The sequence below is a fragment of the Rhipicephalus microplus genome, chromosome 3 (assembly GCF_043290135.1).
Source record: "Rhipicephalus microplus isolate Deutch F79 chromosome 3, USDA_Rmic, whole genome shotgun sequence".
NCBI classification, from domain to species: Eukaryota; Metazoa; Arthropoda; class Arachnida; order Ixodida; family Ixodidae; genus Rhipicephalus; species Rhipicephalus microplus.
In genome coordinates, this window is record NC_134702.1 from 196,876,898 (window position 1) to 196,900,914 (window position 24,017).

At 45.9% G+C, this 24,017-nt stretch overlaps 1 protein-coding gene across 1 annotated transcript in view; it reads right to left on the reverse strand.

Annotated features, from left to right (window-relative positions):
* Window positions 1-21,041, reverse strand: part of LOC119164931 (chymotrypsin-like elastase family member 2A) — a 28,548-nt gene extending 7,507 nt beyond the window's left edge. The window contains exons 1-3 of the mRNA XM_075888577.1: window positions 20,923-21,041; window positions 6,741-6,930; window positions 1,587-1,707 (exon numbers count right to left, since the gene is read on the reverse strand). Coding sequence (XP_075744692.1) covers window positions 1,587-1,707; window positions 6,741-6,930; window positions 20,923-20,983 — 372 coding nt within the window. The 5' untranslated portion in view covers window positions 20,984-21,041. The remainder of the gene's footprint in view (window positions 1-1,586; window positions 1,708-6,740; window positions 6,931-20,922) is intronic.
* Between the last annotated feature and the right edge of the window lie 2,976 nt (window positions 21,042-24,017).

The window sequence follows — 24,017 nt, forward strand, 5'->3', positions numbered from 1 at the left end:
TGCTTACGAAACATTTGTACACCGAAAACTCGATCATGCATCTTCTATACGGTTCCAGCCATTGTTCGGATTATACTCCAAAGTTTACAATTACTTTATAATTCCTGTGCTCAATTTATCAAAATATACTAAAGGGGGTATTCCAGTCTAACCAAAATCAAGCCATCATCAAGTCTTTTTTCGCGTACTTTATGCAGAAACACTTCACTCCTGCGTACTGGCATGCAGCTTAAACACCATTTCTGAACTCAGAGGAGCCCACTATGCATCGCAGTAGAACAAACTTTCTAGCATCGTAACAGGCCGACACATTCTACAGACTCTTTCCGTCTTTCTGGCGTCCATCACCAAGGCTAAGTACACCATTACACACCACATACACGATGAATTCTACATTTCCCGGCTTCTCAAAAATATGTGCTGTGCGCGCAATCAATTTATCAGGAGGCAGCGCCCAAACGCTCATAAAAAGAATTCTCCTCCTCATATAATGTGTTGCATGTTAACGTGGCTAATTACAGAGACTGGAAACAATGTATATTATTACTAGTGTGTACTGAATGTATAGAAATAACTTAATGTGTTTTTGATTGTCTGTATGTCTGTATTATAACCTTGTTTCTTGTTACCTACGTAAATTTGCACATGTTCAATGGTTTTTCAAACCTGAGAATGCATAGGTAAGAAAGCCTTTTTTAGGCAGTTGAGTCCGCCTTTAGTCCCATAAATATAGACAACAATTGTATCAATAAATTTCATTATCAATTTACTTCAGTTCAATACCGGTTGTGAAACCTCACTCGTGCTTCTTCCTCGGAGAAAACGAAAGAGGCGGCCGTAGCAGTGGCTCTCGTAATCCCAAATTATTCTATTGCTGTAAGTGTCTCCACATATGTGGGTAGGCTGCAATGTCGGCTGTTCTTGCCGTTCCTATACACCACTTACTCCGACTTAAACTTTTTTTCAGGTGAGTTATTCTCATAAAATATCGCTATCACTTATGGCAACGAAAATTTGAAGCATGCTTTGCAAAATCCAAAGTGTGTTTGCCGAAAGCTTCTGACCATTCAGTTGGCGTTGTCGTGTCTTTTTTTGTTGGTATGTTATGCATATATAGCGTTTGGTATAGCGTCTGATGTCGGGGGCACCCACTCTCTTGAGAAGCTTCAGCAAACTACTTGCCGTGGAATCATTTCGGCGCTGCACGTGTCCCTTGGTGAAAGACACTCGCGCTAACTGGTTTTACCTAAAACCACAATCACCTTTTTGGCAGTGAGTGTGAGCAAACGCATATTCATAAATCATTGTTCGTCGTTATTTTACACAATACTACCATTTGGCTAAGAAGTGACAAGGACAATAAGGTTTCAACATTGAAACCAGTGACGCAGTAGTGGGTCTGTAGTATAATGGGGGCATGGCTATCTGGGCACGGACGGAGGGACGCATTGTTGCACCGACGTGATCAGCAGATGTTAGAGGCGCCTTAAAAATGATAGTGAATAAAAGTAAGAAAACGAGATTGCGACAATCGCTGAAAAATGCTTCGACAGCTGAGTACGTTCGCAAGTCTGTGGGAGACTTACATGTCCTGTGTAGTTTTGATGAACGCACATCTCCTTAACAGGCACAGCAATCTCTCCGTTATCAAAAACGCTTCTCCGCCATGATCCAAGATGTACACGTATCCCATCCAAAGTTGCTTCACTGCAATACGAATAATATGACATCCAAGATAAGGAAACCATCCTGGTAGATTGTTTTACCTTGCATCAACAAAAGAAATGGGTATTGGTTTGCTGACCGGTCTTCCAGAGACGTCTTAAAAGATGCCGCACCAACCTGCATGCAATCACTAAGGGGTGGTTTTTTTCGTATTCGCAAGCCCTCCTAGAGATATCTGCTGTTTTGCACTTATTTTTCAAAAAGCACGTGCACAGTGTGAATAAGAGAGAATGAGTGGTAGAGAAAGAATGATAAGGAGCTTGACCAGACCAGGATAACAGTTTGCTACCCTTCACGTGGGAGCAGGATGGCGATGTTTAGAGAGAGCAAAAGAGGAAAGAAACACGAAGAAATATAGCACGTCACACAGCACGCACACAACCACGCAGTCAGTAACCCTCCATCAATGTGGCTGGAACACGACATCAATCTCGAAGCCGCTTGTCCCGTGGCATTTTTCTTAAAAAGCTCTGAAGTTTCTTGATGGTATTCAGCTGCGATATCCTCTGTCGATGAAATGCACGAAAACATCCAATAGACATTTGTGTGTTGTCAAGGTGTACTATAACAGACGCCGGCGTTTGTATCTGAACATATTAATCAAACAGTCACACAGCTTGTAGCGTGGCGCCTCCTTCCAACGACTGCCGTCGCGAGAGCGTTGTCGACAATTTCTTTGTGGTAGGAACATGATTTCGCAAATGCCACACCTAACCACAAAATATAAAGCAATGTGCCTTCTTTTTGGAGGAGTCCACCTGACGTATATAGAGATATATAAAACAGGGCCTACGATGTTGGTGATTAGTTCAGTTGGTCTGGCTGCTTGGTGGACGCCATAGCAACGCCTCCTCTAGGAAGATGCTTGCCGCATAAGAAAAAAAAACAGCTGCCACACCGTTTCCCTCCTTCATTTTGAAAACGTTCTTGGTCGCTAGCGTCACCAGTGGCGGATGGTGCAACAACGCAAGACTTTGAATAGCCTCGGAAACAGTGGTGCACAGTTGCAGGTCTTGAACAACTCTTGACTGCCGCGCCCCTATGGGCCGCAGATGAAAAATGCTAAGCTGATTCCGCCCGTCGCAGTGATGATAGTGTCAGTCACGAGCGCCACCGCGCGGAGCTTGTTTAAAACTGAAGGCAGGCCAACTGCGCTGGGAGCGCGAGCCGTTCCTCAGGCATCTTTCTAGAGGAGGCGTTGACTATAGCGAAGTGTGATCTCCTCTGCAAGCCCTCAAAAACTGCTGGGTGCGTCACATATAAAGTAGTAAGTTATCCCCCTGTGTGCCGTCAGAAATAGCTCGAGCACTATTATCCGCGTGTTTGTTTCCGATGACGGCGCACTGACTTAGAACACAATGAAACATCACGTGTTGTTATTTTGAACATGATGTATGGAGAGGATGTCAACTTTCAAATACGAGCTGTTTGTATGACCCGCGGCGCAGTGCTGATAGCGTGTATGCTAGGGCGGCCTAGTAGTAACAGAAAAGCAACCACCGTTGGGGTGGTTCATGATTGACCAAAGTGCGGCTTACAAAGCAGCTGCTTCCACAGCTATCGGCGTCATAAGGTGGTCAGTCCCGAAGCTGATCGCAAAAGTTCTTGCCGAAAAGCCACAGTACCACATGAAAACCTGAGGTTTGTGGAACCCTGAGTACGCCCGTTCTACCGCGTCAGCCTGAATCTTAAGGGCCATTTCCAACGTGTTTCACTGAAAATAAGACAGTAATAGGTGCTAGAGGCTATGCCAGATCGTATGCCATAACGCGAGCGCTACCAACAAGCTGCGCTACTCATGTCCTGGACTTCCTCATTCATGGCGTCATTCTCCTCCATAGAGCTCCGCGTCAACTGCTGACCGACGATGGTAGTTCGTTTCTTTCCAAGGTTGTGGAAGACATTCTTTGCTTGCATTCTTCACGCCATAAACTCACCGCTGTCTACCACCTGCAAACAAATGGACTCAATAAACACTTCAACCGAACACTGACGACAATACTACTCATCTATGTCTCTGAAGATCGCCGTGATTGGTATTCCACTTTGCCTTGCGTGACGTTTTCCTACAACTCATCACCCCAAGACATCGCAGGCTTTCCATGTTCTATCTCTTGTACGACCGCCGTCCCACTTGGCCTTTTGACACTTTTCTGCCGTCTGACACATATGCTCCTACCGAGTACGCTCCCGATGCAACTATACTGGGGTCATACCCGGGGTTGCCTTTCTACCTCACAACTCTGTCTAAATGATCACTACAACCGCCTCCATCAAGCCGTCTCATACTCCCTAGAATAGTTCATCTTGATCTAGATTCGATGCCGTCACGTTGGCCTGTCGTTGAAATTCCTCTCGCTACTTCCTGCCTCAAAAAATCTTGCGCCAACAGACAGAGGTCACCTAAGAGATCACCCCAGTGGACACTTCATCGCAATTTGTGCTATCTTTTGATATCATAGAAATCTCCAGCCTTAAGCCGCACTTTTCTGCGCATGATCGTACCTTTTATAAAGCGCCGAGATGGCGCTTTCATCGGCGGCGGCTATGTGTTACAAGCCATGATGAACATCAAAGAATGCTCCATCAAGGCAATGAAGATGATGATTGGAATACAGCTCGTGTTGTTGCTGCTTTGAAGGACTCTGAACTCTATGTACATTCTGTATATATATTTTTGTACTTTCGGGTTAATCTCACCCCATGACAATATGTACACTGTCCGCATACGTCTCGTAAAAAAAAGAAGCAGAGACAGTTGCTTCAGCACAGGGGACGACATATCAGAATATTCTATATTCCTGGCATACTGAAATTCACTGTGGCTCGCAATAGACACCAATGGGGCATCGTTGTCTCATACGCCATAGCGAAGCCTGTGGGAAGTTTGTCGTTATGCTTAACAATAGTTTTAGCAAACGATGCTTGATGCCTGTTTGAAGGCAGCGTGGTAAGGTTACGACAGGAAGCACGTGCGAAATGTCTGACGTGCGTCCTCAGGACATGAATCGTAATGTGAGTCTGCATTGAATGGTAACGAGAAATCGCCGTGGTTGCCTCTGTTGCCATTCATCTGGGAACACCAAGGCAACTCTGGGTTATTGAGTTTGGATTGCCTGTAAGACCGTAATATTTGTTTCGCAATTATTACTCTGGACAGGCAAGCTATATATTTCGGAAGATAGAAAAACGTGCACTGAAGAGCAGCGGCGTTCCACCTACTGACATCCCCCACGTCTTTCTTGCTAAAAAGTTGAATAGCTTAAGCATTTCTGTCAAACGCTGCTTCATGAGAACGTCTACATGCCATTATCCCAATTAGTGCAGTCGGAAGCACACAACACCAAATGAGCCCCGCCATGGTGGTCTAGTGGCTAAGGTACTCGGCTGCTGACCCGCAGATCGTGAGATCAAATCCCGGCTGTGGCGGCTGCATTTCAGATGGAGGCGGAAATGTTGTAGGCCCGTGTACTCAGATTTGGGTGCACGTTAAAGAACCCCAGGTGGTCGAAATCTCCGGAGCCCTTCACTAAGGCGTCTCTCATAATCATGAGGTGGTTTTGGGATGTTAAACCCCGCAACTCAATCAATCAATCAATCAACACGAAGTGAAATCAGTTGATGGCGCATAAAAGTCTTGTGAAAGAAAAAGGCGGAATGGGCGGGTGCCTGCTGGAGCAGAATATGAAACAAACCACGTGTGAAATTTCTCGTATATTACCCCATCGAGCTTATTCACAGTAATCACATCACATGAGCCACCACTCTTAATTCTGTTACCAATCCCACCTTTTAGGGGCGAAGGCCCTAAAGGCGTGGGTCTGTTCATCTCTTCTATGTACGTACGTAACCACCTATAGGCCCACCTTTGCAAACTGCCCACTACTTTGTCCTTGCAAACATTTCCCTACGCTACATTCCCGATCCACCACTTCACCGACCATCGGGCTGTTATAATGAAGGGGGAACGGAAGCGACGTATAGCTACCACTTACGAATAATACAATTTTTTGTATAACTATATACAGTGTTTGTCACGTCTTTGATGATGTAGTGGGCGATATTCACGAATAGATCATGGTTTAGTGCTGAAACCCTCCAGTGCTTCGCTCCACTCATCGTTCACTCCGTGGATATGCTATAATTCTTTAAAATGGGAAACGGCAGATGAGGGCGTATTTTTCTATTTCTTCCAATGTTATGATAATACCATCAGCGGGACACGTAATAGTCATCGTGCATGTAGCTTTTGTTAGCTTCACTAATCCGTTGTCAGGCTAGCTTATTAACAAACCTAAATACTGGAAGGGTGCATTCGACAGAAGACAAAGAAAGAGCACTGATGCACACGCCAAGCCTATTCTTCAGGAGTAGCAGGCTAGAGCATACTATCACTCATACCGACCTCTCTGCCTTTCCTGGTTAAACCTCTCTCTCTTTATATTCATCAGTGTTCTTTCGCTGCCGTTTGTGACTTCGGCTGTACGAGTACAGTTTGCTGGTAAGTTTGCTGGTATGGCTGAACAAAATCTCTACTACCATCAGCTTAGAATGTTTTGTTTTGATTCATCTAACTCTTTTAAAATATAGCTTTAATGTTTTCCGAGAGACTTTATTCTGCAGTGGACATCTGCTTTATAAAAATATTCAAAATTCGCGCTATTCATTCGTTCCTTGCTAATTTTGATAATGGCACTATAATCAATCGCATAATATTAAAGGTATTCCGAAGCGAAATTTGTGTGAAGAATCGCATTTTTATTTTCTGATATATAATGGCATAGCCACAAGGGGGGGGGTCCTTTCTTTTGTTTTCAGGTTTGTGTGTACTTCCTGTCTACTAACATATACCATGCAAGGTGTACACATAAAATATTAACATTGTGACGGTAGGGGGCTAAGGCTTCCGCAGACCACTCCCTGGCGGCGCCTTAGCCCAATAAAATCTATATGCGCCGACATAAGGCACACGTCTCACGTAGACAGCAACGTGAGATGCGAAAAGGGTCACTCACTCTACGCAGTGTGCCGCTGTGAGGATGTGTTGATCCGAAATGAGCGCACCTCCGCAGAACTGCTCCGGCCGGAATCTGGAACTAGTGTGGATGGCCACGTTCCACGGCCATCGTGCAGCAGTGTTCTCCTTAGAAGTGGTGACACCGTTGTAATGCCTCGATGCCACGAATGCTGTGCCAAACATTGGGTCTGTTGGACATGAAAAAGCGACAAGTCAATTTCGCTACTGGCTACGCATTGACTCAACATTTCCCCAAACACGTGTCATGGAGCCTTCGCATGCCTTTTGTCCGGTTCATGCATCAATATCTACCATGGAATTCACTCCTTTTCTGATTCTAATGCGCTGACAGGAGTAAAGTACGGTTTTCCACATGGATAGATCGATGGATGAATGAATGTATAAATGAATAGATGTATGGATGGGTGGATGAATGCTATGAGCGTCCCCTTTATAACGCAGTGGTAACATGTTGGCCACTAGGCTCGCAAGAAAAAAAAACGAAAATCGCAGTGCTGAAATAGTTCCAAAAAGCTTAGTCCTATGTTCATTCAAGTTTTCTTCGGAATTTTTTTATGCTGTAAACAGTTTTGTAGTGTATAAAATAGTGACAAGGCATTTCATTTCACTTTTTTGACCATTTGTTTGGCTTCTTTTGCCATATCTTTAAAGTATCTGTAGTCTATTCTCAACGTTATATCATTTTAGACGTATGTGTGAATCTGCAAGGATATATGTTGACTCCTCGTGCTCAGTTAGGTCAGTGAGGGAAGTAGCAGCATATTTAAAAATCGTCTCCAGAATTTTTTTTATAAAACTATGTATACACACTAACGTTAAATTGTAGCTTTTTCACGTTTTTTTGCAAAGTCGTCCTAATCAGTCATTTCATTTATACAAAAAAGAAACTCCAGGAATGCGTGGAACGAGCAGCACAGCCAAAGCGAAAGCTCGAAGAGCAGCCTTTCAGAGCCATTTCTAAACTTTTTTGTGTAACTGCTATGAGCACATATGCTCGGTACCCACTACACCTTAAATAGTCACAATTTCTGTGCATTAGACCGGTACGCGCCATGCTATATTCTTCGCCATTCTTCATAGAAGCGTGGTATCCCTTAGATATTTGGAAGGAATTTGGCGCCAGTTTTTTCATAAAGTGGCTGACGACAATGAACAATTAGGCCTGAAGTTGGTATGCAGCACAGGTGATGAAGAACACGCTTTTGTAATGCGGTGGATCATTGGACGACCCACTTGTTACACAAGTCGCATTGTGTGACGCCTGGTTGTTCATATTGTAGGGAACTATGCGAACGACGACGAAGCAGCATGAAACGGCAAGCCACAGCGTTGGTGCACGCGCTCGACCCGAGCTTGCGTTTGTTTTGTATTTTCGGCCTGTTGGCGTTCCTCGCTCTTCTGGTGTTCCTCGGCCTTCCAGTAGGTCTGTACTTAAATAAACTGCGTGACATCTGGTGGAGGTGTGTGGACTCCCGTACAAACCTGGAACTTCGCTCCCGTACGCTTCCCCCTCTACGTGACACGAACATGGCCACCGAGACGCCTCTTCAGGTGGGACCTTCGACCGTCCATGTCACTTGCGGTGCCGTGTATCCTCAATGAGACCCTCCTATCTTCACGGGCTCCACTGAGTCGGACGTCGAAGATTGGTTGGCGAGGTACGACAAAGTCGGCGCAAAAAACAAATGGGACGACCCAAGTAAGCTGGGCTACGTCACATTCTACCTTGCGGACACGGCGCAACTGTGGTTTAATAACCACGCAGCCGACATTACTACGTGGTCTGCATTCAAGACGGCTATTACGGACGTTTTGGACGGCCTGCAGCACGCAAGCTTCAAGCCGAGCATCGTTTACGTCACCGTGCGCAGCAACCAGGTGAGACCTATACCCGTGCCACACGGGCAGAAAAAATGGCATTTACCCCCGAATGCCTTTAGATTTATTGCCATTCGCGGGGTGCCACACGGGCGAACAAAATGGCATTCATCCGAATGCCATTTGAATGCCATTCGCCACCAACTGCCTTCGCCAGAACTCAGTTGACTGAGAAATGTCTACTCTCGACGACACAGCTCGCGAAGTGCAATTCACCTGAAAGTATATAAAACAAATTATATTGAGCTAAAAATGAAATTTCCCGTCTTTTATTTGCACTAAAGTCTTAAAAAGATGCTTTGAACGTTATACGAAAAAAAAATAAAGTATTGATAATGAAACTCTTGTCAATTTTACCGAAACTTTGGCAAACAAGCATGCGACACTGGTATTTTCATCGCCATCGCCATCGAGTTCATTTTCTCCGTGACTTTCTCTGCTTTTTTTGTCAGTTTTTATTCTTTGCTTTCCAATCTTCCAATCAATCTTCCGACAAAATTATTCGCTCTTGCGCACGATGCTTTGCACGGAAACACACAAGTGCTGCCGTGAAAAAACGAACTCTGCGAACATCTTCTTCTGAGAGATGCGACAGGTGCGATGCGACAGGCGCCATTTTCTATTTACGCTGTGGATCTGACTAGTGTTGGCTTAGGTTGCTACGGTCGGCTACAATGTCGTAAAACAAAGCAAGAAACTAAAACTTAGGACAGCGTAATACGCTTATTTCTACATTTGATGATTATCTGATGTGTATGAAGCTTGTAAATGCTTCTTAATTTTTTTATTGCTATTCACTCAATGCTCACTTGGAAGGTGCTGTGATCGACATCATCAAGTCAAATGTCATTCGCTTTGGACGTGTAGCAGCGCCGGCGAAACAAATGTCATTCGGGAACTGAAGGCCTTCGCCACCAAATGTCATTTTCTATGCCCGTGTGGCACGGGTACTACACGGGCTACATTGAAGATGTGTTGCATCTATGCAACCGCATCAACTCTACCATGCCTGAGGAAGAAAAAATCCGCCACATATTGAAAGGAATTGACGACGGCGCCTTTCAGATGTTGCTCGCGAGAAATCCCCCTACAATTGCGGTCCTCGTTTCTCTCTGTCAAAGCTTCGATGAATTGCGTAGGCAGCGCGCAATTGCTCGTCAAGCCGTCACGACATCAGACACACTCGCAAGCTTGCACCTACCTGCCCATCCTACCGAGCAGCAGCCGCTGCTTTCGACAATCAAGGACTTCGTCCGCGAAGAGGTAGCGCGCCAGCTGTCACTACTGCCACTGACACATGAGCCCACGCAAGCTTTGGCACCGGACCTCCAAAACGTCATTCGGACCCAAGTCGCTGAAGCCCTTCCGCCGGTGCATCAGCAACCACCAGTCACTACGCCTCTCACGTACGCCGCCGTCGCTGCTCGTCCTACGCAACAGCGTATGCCATATGCTCAACCTGCCACGCCACCCTATGTCGTGCCTACAACCCCAATTGCTGCGCCGTATATCCCTACGCGAGATCTTCAGCTCCATTTTACCGTCGCTCAGACGCTTGGCGGACGCCGGATAATAGGCCCATCTGTTTCGCCTGTGGTATCGCTGGACACGTCGCCCGCCACTGTCGCCGAGATCCCCCTCCAGTCGACACCGTGGGCAGGCCAATTGCGTCTTCGTCTAGGACGCCATCAAGGTACACCACTGACGGTCCTCGACCCTACGCAAACCATCGGTCACCATCGCCCCGACGACGCTCCCTGTCACCTATGCGTCGCCGACCTGCTACGGAAGAGGGAAACTGATCGCTGCAGCTCCGGCGGCAACAGCTGCATACAATTCGAACTGCTTAAGGCCTCCATCTTTCTCGCCGCAAAACGTTATTGACGTCAATGTTGAGGGGACCGCCGCACAAGCGCTAATCGACACAGGGGCCGCCGTTTCCATAATCTGTGAGACCTTATGCCGCAAGTTGAAAAAGGTGACGACGCCTCTTTCGGGCCTGATGCTCCACACGGCCAACTCGCAGTGCATAGAACCTACAGCTGTGTGCACTGCACGTGTCATCATCCAAGGTGAACTTTATGCCATTGAATTTTTTGTGTTGGCATCAAGCTCCCACGAAGTCATTCTTGGATGGGACTTTCTTTCGCGTCATCGGGCCATCATAGATTGCTCACGTGCAGAAGTTGCCCTTACACCGCTGCCAACCTCTTGTTTGGTGGATTCTCTTCCTGAACCTTACAAACTTGTCGTTGTTGCAGACACGGAAATAGCACCGAGAACATCCACCCTTGTAGCACTGACCTGTACGGCCGCTCCTGCCGGAACTGTTTTGTTCACCCCGTCTGACGTATTTACCCGCCGCCGTAGCCTACACCTGCCCTTTGCCGTACTCACCATGGAATCCGGTGCTACCGCCATGCTCGTCGCGAACTCGCTATCGTCGCCAGTTACCTTACTTCGCGGATAATGTTTGGGTAACATACAAGACGTTGACCTCTTGCGCCCTCTAGAGTTCGCCGAACACGCACCTCACCCCCAGCTCAATGCTATGACGCCACCTGTGGCCACACTGCCCGCGCCAGACTCATTCCAGCCCTCTGTTGCCGCTGAGCTATCGCCGACACAAAGAAGGGAACTCTTGTCCCTTCTTCGAGACTTCCGTTCTGCCTTCGATTGCGCTCAACCATCTTTGGGTCGCACAGCGAACATCACGCACCACATTGACACCGGTACTCATGCTCCCTTACGCCAACGACCATATCGAGTTTCAGCGGAAGAGCGCCGTATTATCAACGAACAAGTCGACGATATGCTCAAGCGTGGTGTCATCCAGCCATCGCAGAGCCCTTGGTCGTCCCCTGTTGTACTTGTGCGCAAAAAGGATGGGTCTATCCGATCCTGTGTCGACTACCGCCGGCTCAATAAGATAACTCGGAAGGATGTGTACCCGTTGCCACGCATCGACGACGCTCTCGATTGCTTGCAAGGGGCAGAATATTTCTCCTCTTTAGATTTACGCTCAGGATATTGGCAAGTTCCAATGGCTGATCCTGACCGATCGAAAACTGCATTTGTAACACCTGATGGGCTGTATGAGTTTAACGTCATGCCGTTTGGACTCTGCAACGCCCTAGCTACCTTCGAACGGATGATGGACACCATCTTTCGCGGCTACAAGTGGAACACGTGCCTTTGCTACCTAGACGACATCGTCGTTTTTTCTCGCAACTTTTCAACTCACCTTGTTCGTCTTCGTGCTATTCTCACGTGTCTCACCTCTGCTGGCCTTCAACTTAACATCAATAAGTGCCATTTTGTCGAACGTCACCTCACTATACTGGGTCACGTTGTCTGCAAAGAGTGTGTTCTCCCGGATCCGGCGAAACTCCGTGCCGTGGCCGACTATCCGAAGCCCAATTCCATCAAGATGCTTCGAAGTTTTATCGGCCTGTGCTCATACTTTCGTCGATTTGTGCGCAACTTCTCTTCCATCATCGCGCCTCTTACCAACCTGTTGACAACTTCCAAAGGCATTTCTGCTTGGTCAAAAGAGTGCGACGAATCCTTCACCACGCTTCGGCGATTATTACTATCACCTCCAATACTACGTCATTTTGACCCTGATGCGCCTACTGAGGTCCACACCGACGCCAGTGGCGTCGGTCTTGGTGCTGTATTGGCTCAACGAAAACCAGGGTACCAAGAATACGTTGTCGCTTACGCGAGTCGAACCCTCAAGAAAGCCGAGTGTAATTATTCCGTCACGGAAAAAGAGTGCCTCTCAATTGCCTGGGCTTTGACGAAGTTCCGCCCATACCTTTATGGCCGCCCTTTCGAAGTCGTCACGGACCACCACGCTCTATGCTGCTATCATCGCTCAAAGACCCGTCGGGGCGCCTTGGTCGTTGGGCGCTTCGCCTACAGGAATACGACATTCGTGTTGTATACCGATCCGGCCGCAAGCACTCTGACGCTGATTCACTATCCCGCTCGCCGCTACCGGCTGACCCAACCCCCTCGTCACCTTCTTCAGCTGTCATAACACCAATCGACTTCACAGACATGGCATCGGAACAACGCAAAGATGTGTGGATTTCCCAACTCCTCGCCTTTCTGACTGATCCGTTAGCTAATTTGGTCTCAAGAACTAACCGCCGTCAAGCCACACATTTCGCTATTCGAGACGACCTACTCTATCGGCGGAATTACACGTCTGAAGGTCGGAAGTGGCTGTTAGTGATACCCAACCACATGCGCTCGGAAATCTGTACTGCTTTCCACAACGACCCGCAAAGCGCTCACGCTGGCGCTCTCAAAACGTACAACCGTTTACGTCAGCGGTACTACTTGCGCGGCATGTACACATTTGTCCGCAAGTACGTACGTGCTTGTACTGCATGCCAGCGACGTAAAGTCCCACCTCAACGCCCTGCCGGTACACTTCAGCCTCTGCCTTGTCCAGCGCGTCCGTTTGACCGCGTCGGTATCGACTTATACGGACCACTTCCCACGTCGTCTTCTGGAAATAGGTGGATAATTGTCGGCGTGGACCACCTCACGCGTTACGCGGAGACGGCAGCACTACCCGCAGCCTCCGCGAGGGAAGTTGCGTTTTTCATCCTGCGCAACTTTGTTCTTCGCCATGGTGCTCCCCGCGAACTTTTGAGCGACCGGGGGCGTGTTTTCTTGTCTGACGCCAATCAAGCGTTGCTCGCTCAGTGCAACATGGTTCATCGCATGACGACAGCATATCACCCGCAGACGAATGGCCTCACAGAACGATTTAATCGCACTATCGGTGATATGTTGACGATGTACACAGCTTCAGACCAGACCAATTGTGACACTGTCCTTCCATTCGTCACGTATGCGTATAACACCGCTACGCACGCGACAACAGGGTTCTCCCGTTTCTTTCTGTTGTACGGACGCGAACCATCATGCACGCTGGACACTATCCTCCGATACACGCCCGACTCCTCTGAGTACACTGCAATTTCTGATGTTGCCAGGTATGCAGAAGATTGCAGACGATTAGCCCGTTCACTGACAACCGAGGACCAAGGCCACCAGAAGCTACGGCATGACACCGACCGACATCTCTCTACTTTCACGACTGGTGCTCTCGTTTGGCTCTGGATTCCACCGAGCACTCCTGGCCTTTCGTCGAAATTACTGGCACGATACCATGGGCCCTACCGCATTCTCGCCCGTACGTCACCAGTCAATTATGAGATTGAGCCTTTGACACAGTCTCATGACTTACGCCGTCGTGGCCGAGAAATTGTGCATGTGAGTCGCCTGAAGCCGTATTACGACCCCGCTATAGTGACTACGCCTTAAGTCGCCAGGTTGGCTACGCTATTCACCGGGGGCCAATGTAGGGAACTATGCGAACGACGACGAAGCAGCATGAAACGGCAAGCCACAGCGTTGGTGCACGCGCTCGACCCGAGCTTGCGTTTGTTTTGTATTTTCGGCCTGTTGGCGTTCCTCGCTCTTCTGGCGTTCCTCGGCCTTCCAGTAGGTCTGTACTTAAATAAACTGCGTGACAATATGATAACTTTTTGCACACACGAAGCACAAAACAAGAAAGAGGCGCTAAAAATACGCATCATACTGATTCGCTCACGTATCTGTTTACTGCTTAGTTGTTGTCTTGCTGTTCTAAAATTATCTATTACTCATATTAACGCCTTTTCTTCCCGACAATAAATCTGCACAAGGTAAGGTCGCGAACGAGTCCGAAGCACCAGCGTCTCTCAGTTGCAGAATACTGGGCTGGCCTGCAGGAAACCCCGGTGTGAAACCCACTGTGCCCTTGGTGTTCTTTCTGAGTTTTTGTTCTTATTTCATGTGATAGTGGTTACGGAAACCGGCGGTGACGTACAACTACAGGCGCCATGCGTGACCCGTGTTGGGATGTCATAACAGCTCTCGGCTCTCATAACTGATCACAAACGTGGGCAACACATATTTACTTAAATTCTTGTTTATCCAGCTTCGGCCTGAAACGCCTAACCAGCCACCGAACATCTACGAGGGCGTGTACTCTTGGTGGACCAATCAAAGTTCCCCTTATGTGTCTCAGCGTATACTGAAAATATCTGCACCATTGGGTCGTTTACATGTTGCATTAGTTAGGAGTAAACGTTTTCACAGCGGAAGCTGTGAAAACAAAGGCCTCATGCGGCGCCGTAGTTGTCCGCTGTTACCGGCGCTGCCCTTGTCCATGACCACAATCACAAAATGGAATTAGAACCGGGGTGCCCTTCGTACCATCCCAGTATTCTACCACTGAGCCCCACCGAAGGTAGGAACTGCTTTCAAACAGGTTTTAGGCAGGCTGAATGTCGGGAAATAAATCTCGTTATGAGTATGGATTGATATGTGGGGTTGAACGTCCCAAAACCACCATGATTATGAGAAACGCCGTAGTGGAGGGCCCCGGAAATTTCCACCACCTGGGGTTCTTTAACGTGCACCCAAATCTGAGCCCATGGGCCTGCGACATCTCCACGTTCATTGGAAATGCAGCCGTCGCAGCCGGGATTCAAACCCGCGTCTCGTTATGAGTAACAAAGCGTTTTAGACCAGCAAAAACACACAAAAAAACAGGTAAGTGTCACACAATGCGAATTGCACAACGAATGGGTCGTCAAATGCTTCAACCCTTAAAAAAAGTTCATTCTAGTTCACTGAATAACTGCAGCGCATGCACACTGCGGAGGAGTGTGGGAAATAAAAAAAAGCTTCTGACATAATTCTTCATTCTCGTGTGCCCCCACTTAACATGAAAAAATGCACGAAGTTCTTTCAAAATCCTCAGCGGCTACCACGCTTCTCCGAAGAATGACGAAGAATGACATAGTCAATGCCTGCCTGTGACACAAATATTATTGGCGTGGTGTGTAACCTGTAAGTCTGCTTGCAGCGACTACCAAAGGAGCAATAAAAATTCTCTGAAATTCCACCTTTCCAGTTTTTTCTGCGACACTGCTGCGCGCTGGGTGCAGGCCTGGTGTTTTTTTTTATAATTATGTTTACTTCTAAATATTGAGAAGAATTTGGTCACAAAGTAGCAGCAAGCTCTTCAATATGATTTGTGGTAAGGTGGACTACAGTGCACTTAGCATTGGGGAAATTTGCACGCACAGGAGAGTCAAGCAGCGCTGTCCTGCGCAGATAAACATAAAACAAACGCACCGAAAGAGTGGGGAATTCTGACTGTTATCGCTTTATCGGTGTTTGAAAAGCACGCATGGGCGTGCAACACACCCCCTTGGCTACGTTCCAGTGAGTTGCCTGCAAGCAGGAGGGGGAATACGTTCAGTGGCCTAATAATCTGCACGCGACGAGCGGTGTTTCCCAGAACGCCCACTAGGTCAGCAGCGGCTCACAATCCTGTCACGTGCCTTGGTAGTAAGAAAGGTGTTGCAGCGAGGTCTACTGAAGCTACGTTGCAAAACGTTCACTGCTGCCCACCACTTGGTTGTTTTTTTTTTTTGGGTGGGGGGAGGGGGGGCACAGTAAGTGCATTTCTCAAAGGCATACCGCTCGAGTGATACTGAAAAAATCTGAAAACAGTAACTGCTAGCAATAGAACTGCCATTTTAATTACTACACAATCGAGATTATAGATAACCAGCGTTATATAACTTAGAACCTGCAGTGTAGCGCAGCTAAGTGTTATGTCGCTGGCGGTTTTGATGCCTAGTTATTGCTGCGGTGCTTCTGTACAGACGGAAGGGAAGAAAAAAAAACAAATTGCACGCTTTCACTTGAAACCAAAGAACAAGTAAGAGACTCTAAAGAGAAAAGCAATTTTTTCCCTGAGTAAACAGTCGCTCATCATTCCGAAATCTCCAAGATTACCGCCAAAAGATGCTTGCTAAGCGAGACAATGCGTAAAAAAGAATGCGGTGATGACGCCTCCTTAAATTTCCCGCATTCAATATAGTGACGTCATAGAAGTTGGTGGCATTTACTAAGTTGTAATTCGTAAAAATCAAGGGCATAGTTTCTGAGGCATGCTAGGGTTGCGTCTTGCGCAAGTTGCTTCATGCTTTTTAGAGAGAATAACAGCGCCAAACAATATAATTTGAAAAAGGCATTACAACATTTGCGCTCTTTTCCACATTTATAACATCTGAGGCAGTCATTGACTATATAAGCCAAGTTTCACAATATTTCTTTGAGCCACAGTCAACGAAATACAAAAAATACGTTTCGAAATCTGCCCCACCGCGGTGGTATATAGTGGCTAAGGTGCTCGGCTGCTGATCCGCAGGTCGCCGGATCCATTCCCAGCTGCGGCGGCTGCCTTTTTGATGGAGGCATAAATGCTGCGGCCCGTGTGCTCAGATTTTGGTGCTACATTAAGTACCCCAGGTGGTCGAAATTTCTGGAGCCTTTCGCTACGGCGTCTCTCATAATCGTATGGTGGTTTCGGGTCGTCAAACCCTACATATTATATCATTGTTTTTAAATCCTTTATACCGCGTGCCGGAATGTGGGCGCGGAGTTTAACAAACTCGTTAGTTCGTTTTCGTCTGTAATATTTAACATTTGGAGGCGGACTCCTTGACATTAGAATTTACCGTGGAAAATTTTAGTAATTCATACCTATATACTGTAATGTTTTAGTCTCCCTTCAAACAACCACCTGCAGTCTCGTGTCCTGCCAAACCTCGCAGATGCTGGGACATCTATTAAGTGTTCATTGAAACGCAAGGATTTGATTTTAACATTGCAGTTTACATGTCATGAACGCGTGCCGTAATTTGTTTTAGTGCCAACATTCCTCCTCTCATTAAATAAACTTCGGTCGTTCCTTGCGTCACTTAAACGAACAATAGCCCCGCCGCGGTGGTCTAGTGGCTAAGGTACTCGGCTGCTGACCCGCAGGGCGCGGGTTCGAATCCCGGCTGCGGCGCCTGCATTTCCGATGGAGGCGGAAATGTTGTAGGCCCGTGTGCTCAGATTTGGGCGCACGTTAAAGAACCCCAGGTGGTCGAAATTTCCGGAGCCCTCTACTGCGGCGTCTCTCATAATCATATAGTGGTTTTGGGACGTTAAACCCCACATATCAATCAAATCAACATAAACGAACAATAGACCACATGAAAACAAATGACACTATACCAACAACAAATTAAATTATTCTTCCCGACAATGATATGGTCACCTCGCATGTCTGCTAGGCTTCATCGTCTCATTGCGCACTTTTATGGTGCCTAATTTTGGTTCTACGAGTTTACAGGCATCAGTAGTGTTTATTTAGAAGAGCGAATAAATTTGATTTTCATGGTTCTGACCTGCTTACATATACCTTTGCAGTAGCGAAAGTTCTTATGCAATGCTGGTTTATATGAAAGAAACCAAATAATTTAAGCTCAATGAGCTTGTTGTCTGTTTAAACACATGAAAAAAAACCTGTCAGCTTGGATTGAACAGACACGGTGCTTTTCTCACAGAGTGTAACGTAGAAGAACTGATAATAGCCAACACTTGCTATTTTATGGCTGACATCGGCGGCATGCCGGATATTTTCGAATGGCAAGCGAAGACTACCTAATAGAAGATATCACGCAGTGATGTTTAACCAACATTTGAAAATATTGACAAATATCTACTCCTGTTCAGGTTCTAGTGCCGATTCCTCTAGCATGAGCCTATGCTCACTGTGGAGGTGGTGGTGGTGGTGGGTGGGGTTGAATGTGACATGCCATAGCACCAGTTATCCCTGATCACAAACTAAAACAGTAAATTAGGCGTTAAGGTATGATTACGTACGTTTGCTCTCATAAATACGGTCTTCAACTTGCATGCTCAAGCTAAGTGCGTGCCTATAGCCAGTGCTATTGCTAATGAAGCTGTCAATATTTCTTGTAAACACCATGACTAATATTCAGGCAATAAATGCAGCACACATATACGAAGCTCTGCAAAGCACAGCTTCCATGATGAGATTAGAACGATAGCCTACATCAAGTACGAAGAAAAGGTCGAAAAATATGGGTGAGAAAAAATGGTCGGCAACGAAAACAGGTAGGAGCAACCTTCGGACGGTTTATGGCCGAAACCTCTAACGTACCTTGCCGGACTCCGTAGTACACAAAGTTTCACTTCATGAAGTTGTAAGATAACTTTTATAAAGCTGAGAATGAGGAGCGTGATGGGCAATATTACCAGTTATACAAAACGTAATCACAATGGCCACTATTTCAAAGCATTTTCGGGAATCTGTGCACAGAACCTCGTCAAATCTTTTCTTATTATGGTGGGTTTTTCACTGTAAAGAAGAGAAATAACTCATAATATCAACACTTCAATCGCTATTCTTTTTCTTTTTCAGCGTCATCAGAAATGTACCCTACTTGGAGTGCTCGCCGCTTACTTTGTTCACTGCACTGCTACGCAGCGAAATCATAAAGCGTGCCAGTACATGTTCATCGTAGGAAATGTTTCTTCCAGAGAGTACATTTTTTAGTTGCGACTCAGTCGGAAAGGGACAGTTAAATTTGAAGTTTCGTTAGACAAAACAGGGCTTTGATCTGGCAGTAAAAATATCTTCATTTCCGACGACAAAAAGTGCCTGGCAGTAAAAAGTTCCCACGAAAGCTTCTATATACATACAACTCTTTCAATACACCTAATGTTTTTGTCAGGAATGAATGCACCTTGTCAAATACTGTTCGTGTGGCATTTTTAAGATGAGCCCATTTCTGTGCGTCACAATAATTTCACCCTATTCACGCACTTTCTTTCTGTAGAAAATACATGTTAATGGAATGTACCACGCTGCAGTCGCGTGTTTAAAGCAATGAGATCACGGGCTCGCAATTTACAGTGACATGTCAACTGTAAAGCTGATGCGCGCTGTGTGAAGTTTACGTGTTCATGCTCGATTAGACAAGATTGCTGTGGACAGCGTCCGGTAAGGAACGTATGCGACACAGAATAGGAGGGAATTGTTCGATTATTACCATTTTACAGCTTTGTTGCACTCACCACACTTCATCACGCTCATTACACATCATTACACTTTCATTACTTTGTGCATGGTCTCAAAGTAAACTATGCTCGTGAACACAATGTCGTGCAAACAAGGTCTCGGGTGTACCTGCCGAGCTACTTGAAGCACCTGCGCATTTAGAACAATAGCAGCCGAAGCAACGCAATGGAGTGTCGCTGCAACAATTATGGCATCGCAGAACACGTAGCCACAAGTTTATAAAAATGAACAGGTAACATCCGTAAAATACTTATTAATAATTGGGTGTTATTGAATAAACTTGCTCTAAATTTGCTGAAGCAAAAATATAAAACAAAAGATGACACTATAGCTAGAGAACTGGCTGCACAGTTCGTTAATGGAGGCAAAAGCAACAACCATGCCCAATTTTTGTTATCTCCGTCTGCGTCGTGCTTAAATATTCGAGAAACTTCAATTACGAAATGGCAGAGACCGTAGGGATCTGGATTTATTTGGCATATACAAGCCAATTTATTTATTTATATATATGATTTATTTATTTATTTATTTATTTATTTAGCATCACTGCCGTACTTTTCACACGTTTTCTCAGAAGATCCACAAAATATTTGGTTACACAAGATAAGATATGAGGAACTCGGTGTAGTAATAAAAACACATTGCTAGGGCAATGTTAAAACAACAAATTATTAGAGCCGCAATTGGGTGAAAATATTTATAAAAGAGAAAAACTATAAAAATATTACCATGGCACATGCTCAGTGGATAGCGAGCTTAAAGATTCTGCGTTGACCTTATTACTGATTCTTACGGAATTTATTCACTTTGAGCCACATTTGTGAACTTTCTTAAGAATTTTTCATCGGTCAGAGTGGGTTTCAATGATTTAGCGTCTTCATTCATTCGACGTAGGAAGCAGTATTTTAACAATTATTGCTGGGAGTGTGTCTGGCTATTGTATAGAAGTTCTTCGAAAAAGTTACATATGCGGTGTGAACATAGATAATCATCAAAATCTCCCACGAAAAACTCGACAGACTGTATTGATGATTCAATTTCAAACAATCAAAAACAGACAAAAGGCAAACTAGAACGACCTAGGTGTTCTGCTTTCCTGAAGTCAATACCATATAACGGGTGCATTAGCATTCAGATATAAAAAGGGAAAGAAGCATACCAACACTGCTAAGTTATCTTGCGGCTGAAAAGTAGACTAATGAGCGCTAAGTGTTTTTTCATTTTGTCTCCAAATTAGCAGAACCAAACTTTCAATGCTTACCGTCACTTGTCCATGCCGCAGTGGTGACCACGGCAATGATAACGTTCCAGCCGACTTCCATCGCGAATGGCGATTAAAGGGTGCATGTTCGGTGGCAGAATGGGCCACTTATGTTTCCCTCGGGTGACCAGCAACGGGTCCTGTTTCGCCACTTGTACGCCACGCCGGCAACGACCTTGAGAAACGGGCTCTTGGATGTCTCATGTATTGCAGCGCGGGGTTGCGAGTAGCGCGCCTGTGTTTTTTTCTTATATTGATTGTTTAGCTCCGCCCACCATTCAGAGGCACCACGAGCGCGAACAATTTGGAGTCAGTGAGCTCTACCACATCGCTATGACTTCAATTTTTATGTTTTTTTCTGTTTATGCATCGGTTACTGAGCGAAACATTCCAAGTACACTGTAACCCCTCACCTCTAGAAAAGTGGCACCATCATTATTACCATGTGTTGCCAGCAATGTCAATGAAGTGATAACAAGCGCGATGTTTTTTAACTTCCTCGTTCTATTGGCTATGCCATGGGAAAGCAATTGTATACACGCGTTTATCTTAGCCCATTATAAAATGCCGCACTTAGAATGAGATTGCATACGCTCTTCACTTGTTTTCTTTGGGTCGTGCGAGTAATTTCAATGCTCGGGCATGTCGGCGTTTTCCGCATGCTAAGTCACGAATCACTGCCGTTTATGATGGTTATGCGGCGAGCCTATGCGTCGGAAATTTGTTCAACTGCCTCTTAAGTTCAGCAGTGCTAGCACGCTTACTCGTGTTGGCACAGGTAAGCGGCTTGGCGGCTTGTCTGCAACATTAACATTCCAACTTCATTCATTTCAAGGGTACCTATTTGCAATATTCTTAGAATCAATTCCTTCGTGATCACTGGTTTCCGGCCTACTTCTGAAAGTGTGAGCAAGTCGTCAGCTTCAGGACAATTCAAAGAGTTCGCAAATTTCAGCGTCTTGCTATGTGTACAGAGAAGTTGCTACGAGCACGAATTGTTTGTCCTGCAAGAAGCTACTCTTTTGCGTTAGGAGGTGTAGCCAGCCTTGACCTCCTTGAAGGCATACTGGGGTTCGCCTATGCAACAAAACAACAATGAGAGGCTGTAATTTCGAAATAATTCTTGCAGGCTGCAAATTGCTGTAGTGCCTAACTTGAACAAACTGTTACGAATTACGAGGTAGTGTACAATGTATTCAAGAGCTGCGATGGACTATTGAGTGACAAAACTACAGTTTGGAGCATATCAAGATCCTTGAAGTCTAGCCGTATGAAGGAACCAAAGTAGCACGCAATTGATAACTCGCACGTGGCATTGTGGACGCAGTTTTTTAACGTACGGGGAGCTCCAACATGGCAGCTTCAAAGACGTCAAAGCAAAATTTTCCTGTGGTTAACCTCATTCAAAGTGGTACGCCACCAGAAAGTTATTGCCCACTGTGCGTGAATAACGAAGCCGCATACATGCGATGTACTGATAGCAGTAACGCGACATCAGTCGCCTCACCTGAAACCTTTTCCGCACACGAACATGGTGGTTCCGGTGTTGTCAGTGCAAGTAATTTATAGTCTTTGCTTAGCCTGAGTCAATTCATCAGGCAATTTTAGGGGATAAGATAGGATCACTTAACACAACACCTTGAGCAGAAGGAAGCTGCCGAATAAATTACACTCCTTAAAGGCAACGCCAAGTAGCACACCGATGACCGATTGTAGTCTGACGGTACACTAAAAAAAATTACTCAGATGTAAGTAGGGCATTCCATTGCTCTTTTCCTTGCTCTGCAGCTCACCCGGTCGCCGCACAACGTCCGGGATCGCCCTGCCTATGATCAAGCGATAATGCGACGTAGTGATGTCATGACATGACGTCGTTTACCAAGTAAATACCTCCACAACAGCGTTTACGTCCGCACGAACATTGGGGTCAGTAGCGTCACGACAACTTCAGAGGATGACATCGTGGGACATTAGGGCATGTGACTTTTGATCTGTTTCGTGTTCCTGCCACCGCCGGTCACTGGGGTTGGGCACACGGTATTTTATTTTACTGAATCTGTTCACAACGACACAACTTTAAAAAAAAAGTATTGCTAGGTACCTCGTTTACTCGAACATAGCACTAGTTTTAATTTCTTCAGATTTTGACTCAATGAATGCGACCCTCGTGGTACAGCTGAATAACAATTTTAGGCAGTCTAAAAAGTCCAAGGCTGGGCGCAAGTCTAGATGATGATGGTTATGACTATTCCGCAGTTTATGTTTGTAACATGCGCAAGCCCAATGTCATTGTAGTCCACTACAAGCCAGTGCCTTTTTCCTCCGCTCTGAAATGACGCCCGTCGTGCATGTGATCTCAATCACCTTGGTTGTACCTTAAGTGTTTAGCTCTCTATCGGCTCTCGATACTTGCAACATAAATGTGTTGTGCTCCGTGATATGCCCATTAAGAAAAGCGTGCAATTGTTGTGGCTGAAGAAATCAATACTTCTACAGCTTCGACTCAAATGAGGCGACGATCTGCTAGTGGCGGCCACAACAGGAGCTCATCTACAGACACAAGCACAGCTGTTACTCTATATTCGACGAGCTTGTTGTTGATTTTCCCACGAATTAGTGCACCACGTTACGGTTGTCAATATTGGTGCTATACAGTTAAAAATGAATGATGAGGCTTTGAAAAGGGGTATGCCATAGACGGAGTTCCACGCGTGATGCGTGTTAGTGCAGAATACGAGCTTGTGAAACAGTGTTGAAAAATAAGCGTGTTTTTTTTCAAGCTTCGCAAGGCAGGACAGTTATTTTGCCGACTCCTTTTTCTGTTGAATGCACTAAAAAGTCATCTCTTCTATGATTTTGTTCTGCTTCTAGACGCAAATAATAGTCACCCCTCGAGTTAGCCCCAGCAAAAGGGGTAAATTTTTAACATTCTTATTCAATTCAACGACTCGGGAATTTCTTACTCATCAGGCGTATAAAGCTTTTACCTTACGACTGTCGGCTGCTTCTTATGAGTATTAAAAAGTTCATCTGATGCTGGTTGTTACTCAAAATTAAGACTATTAAATGCGAAGCCTTTCTTTGCGTACTTCAAA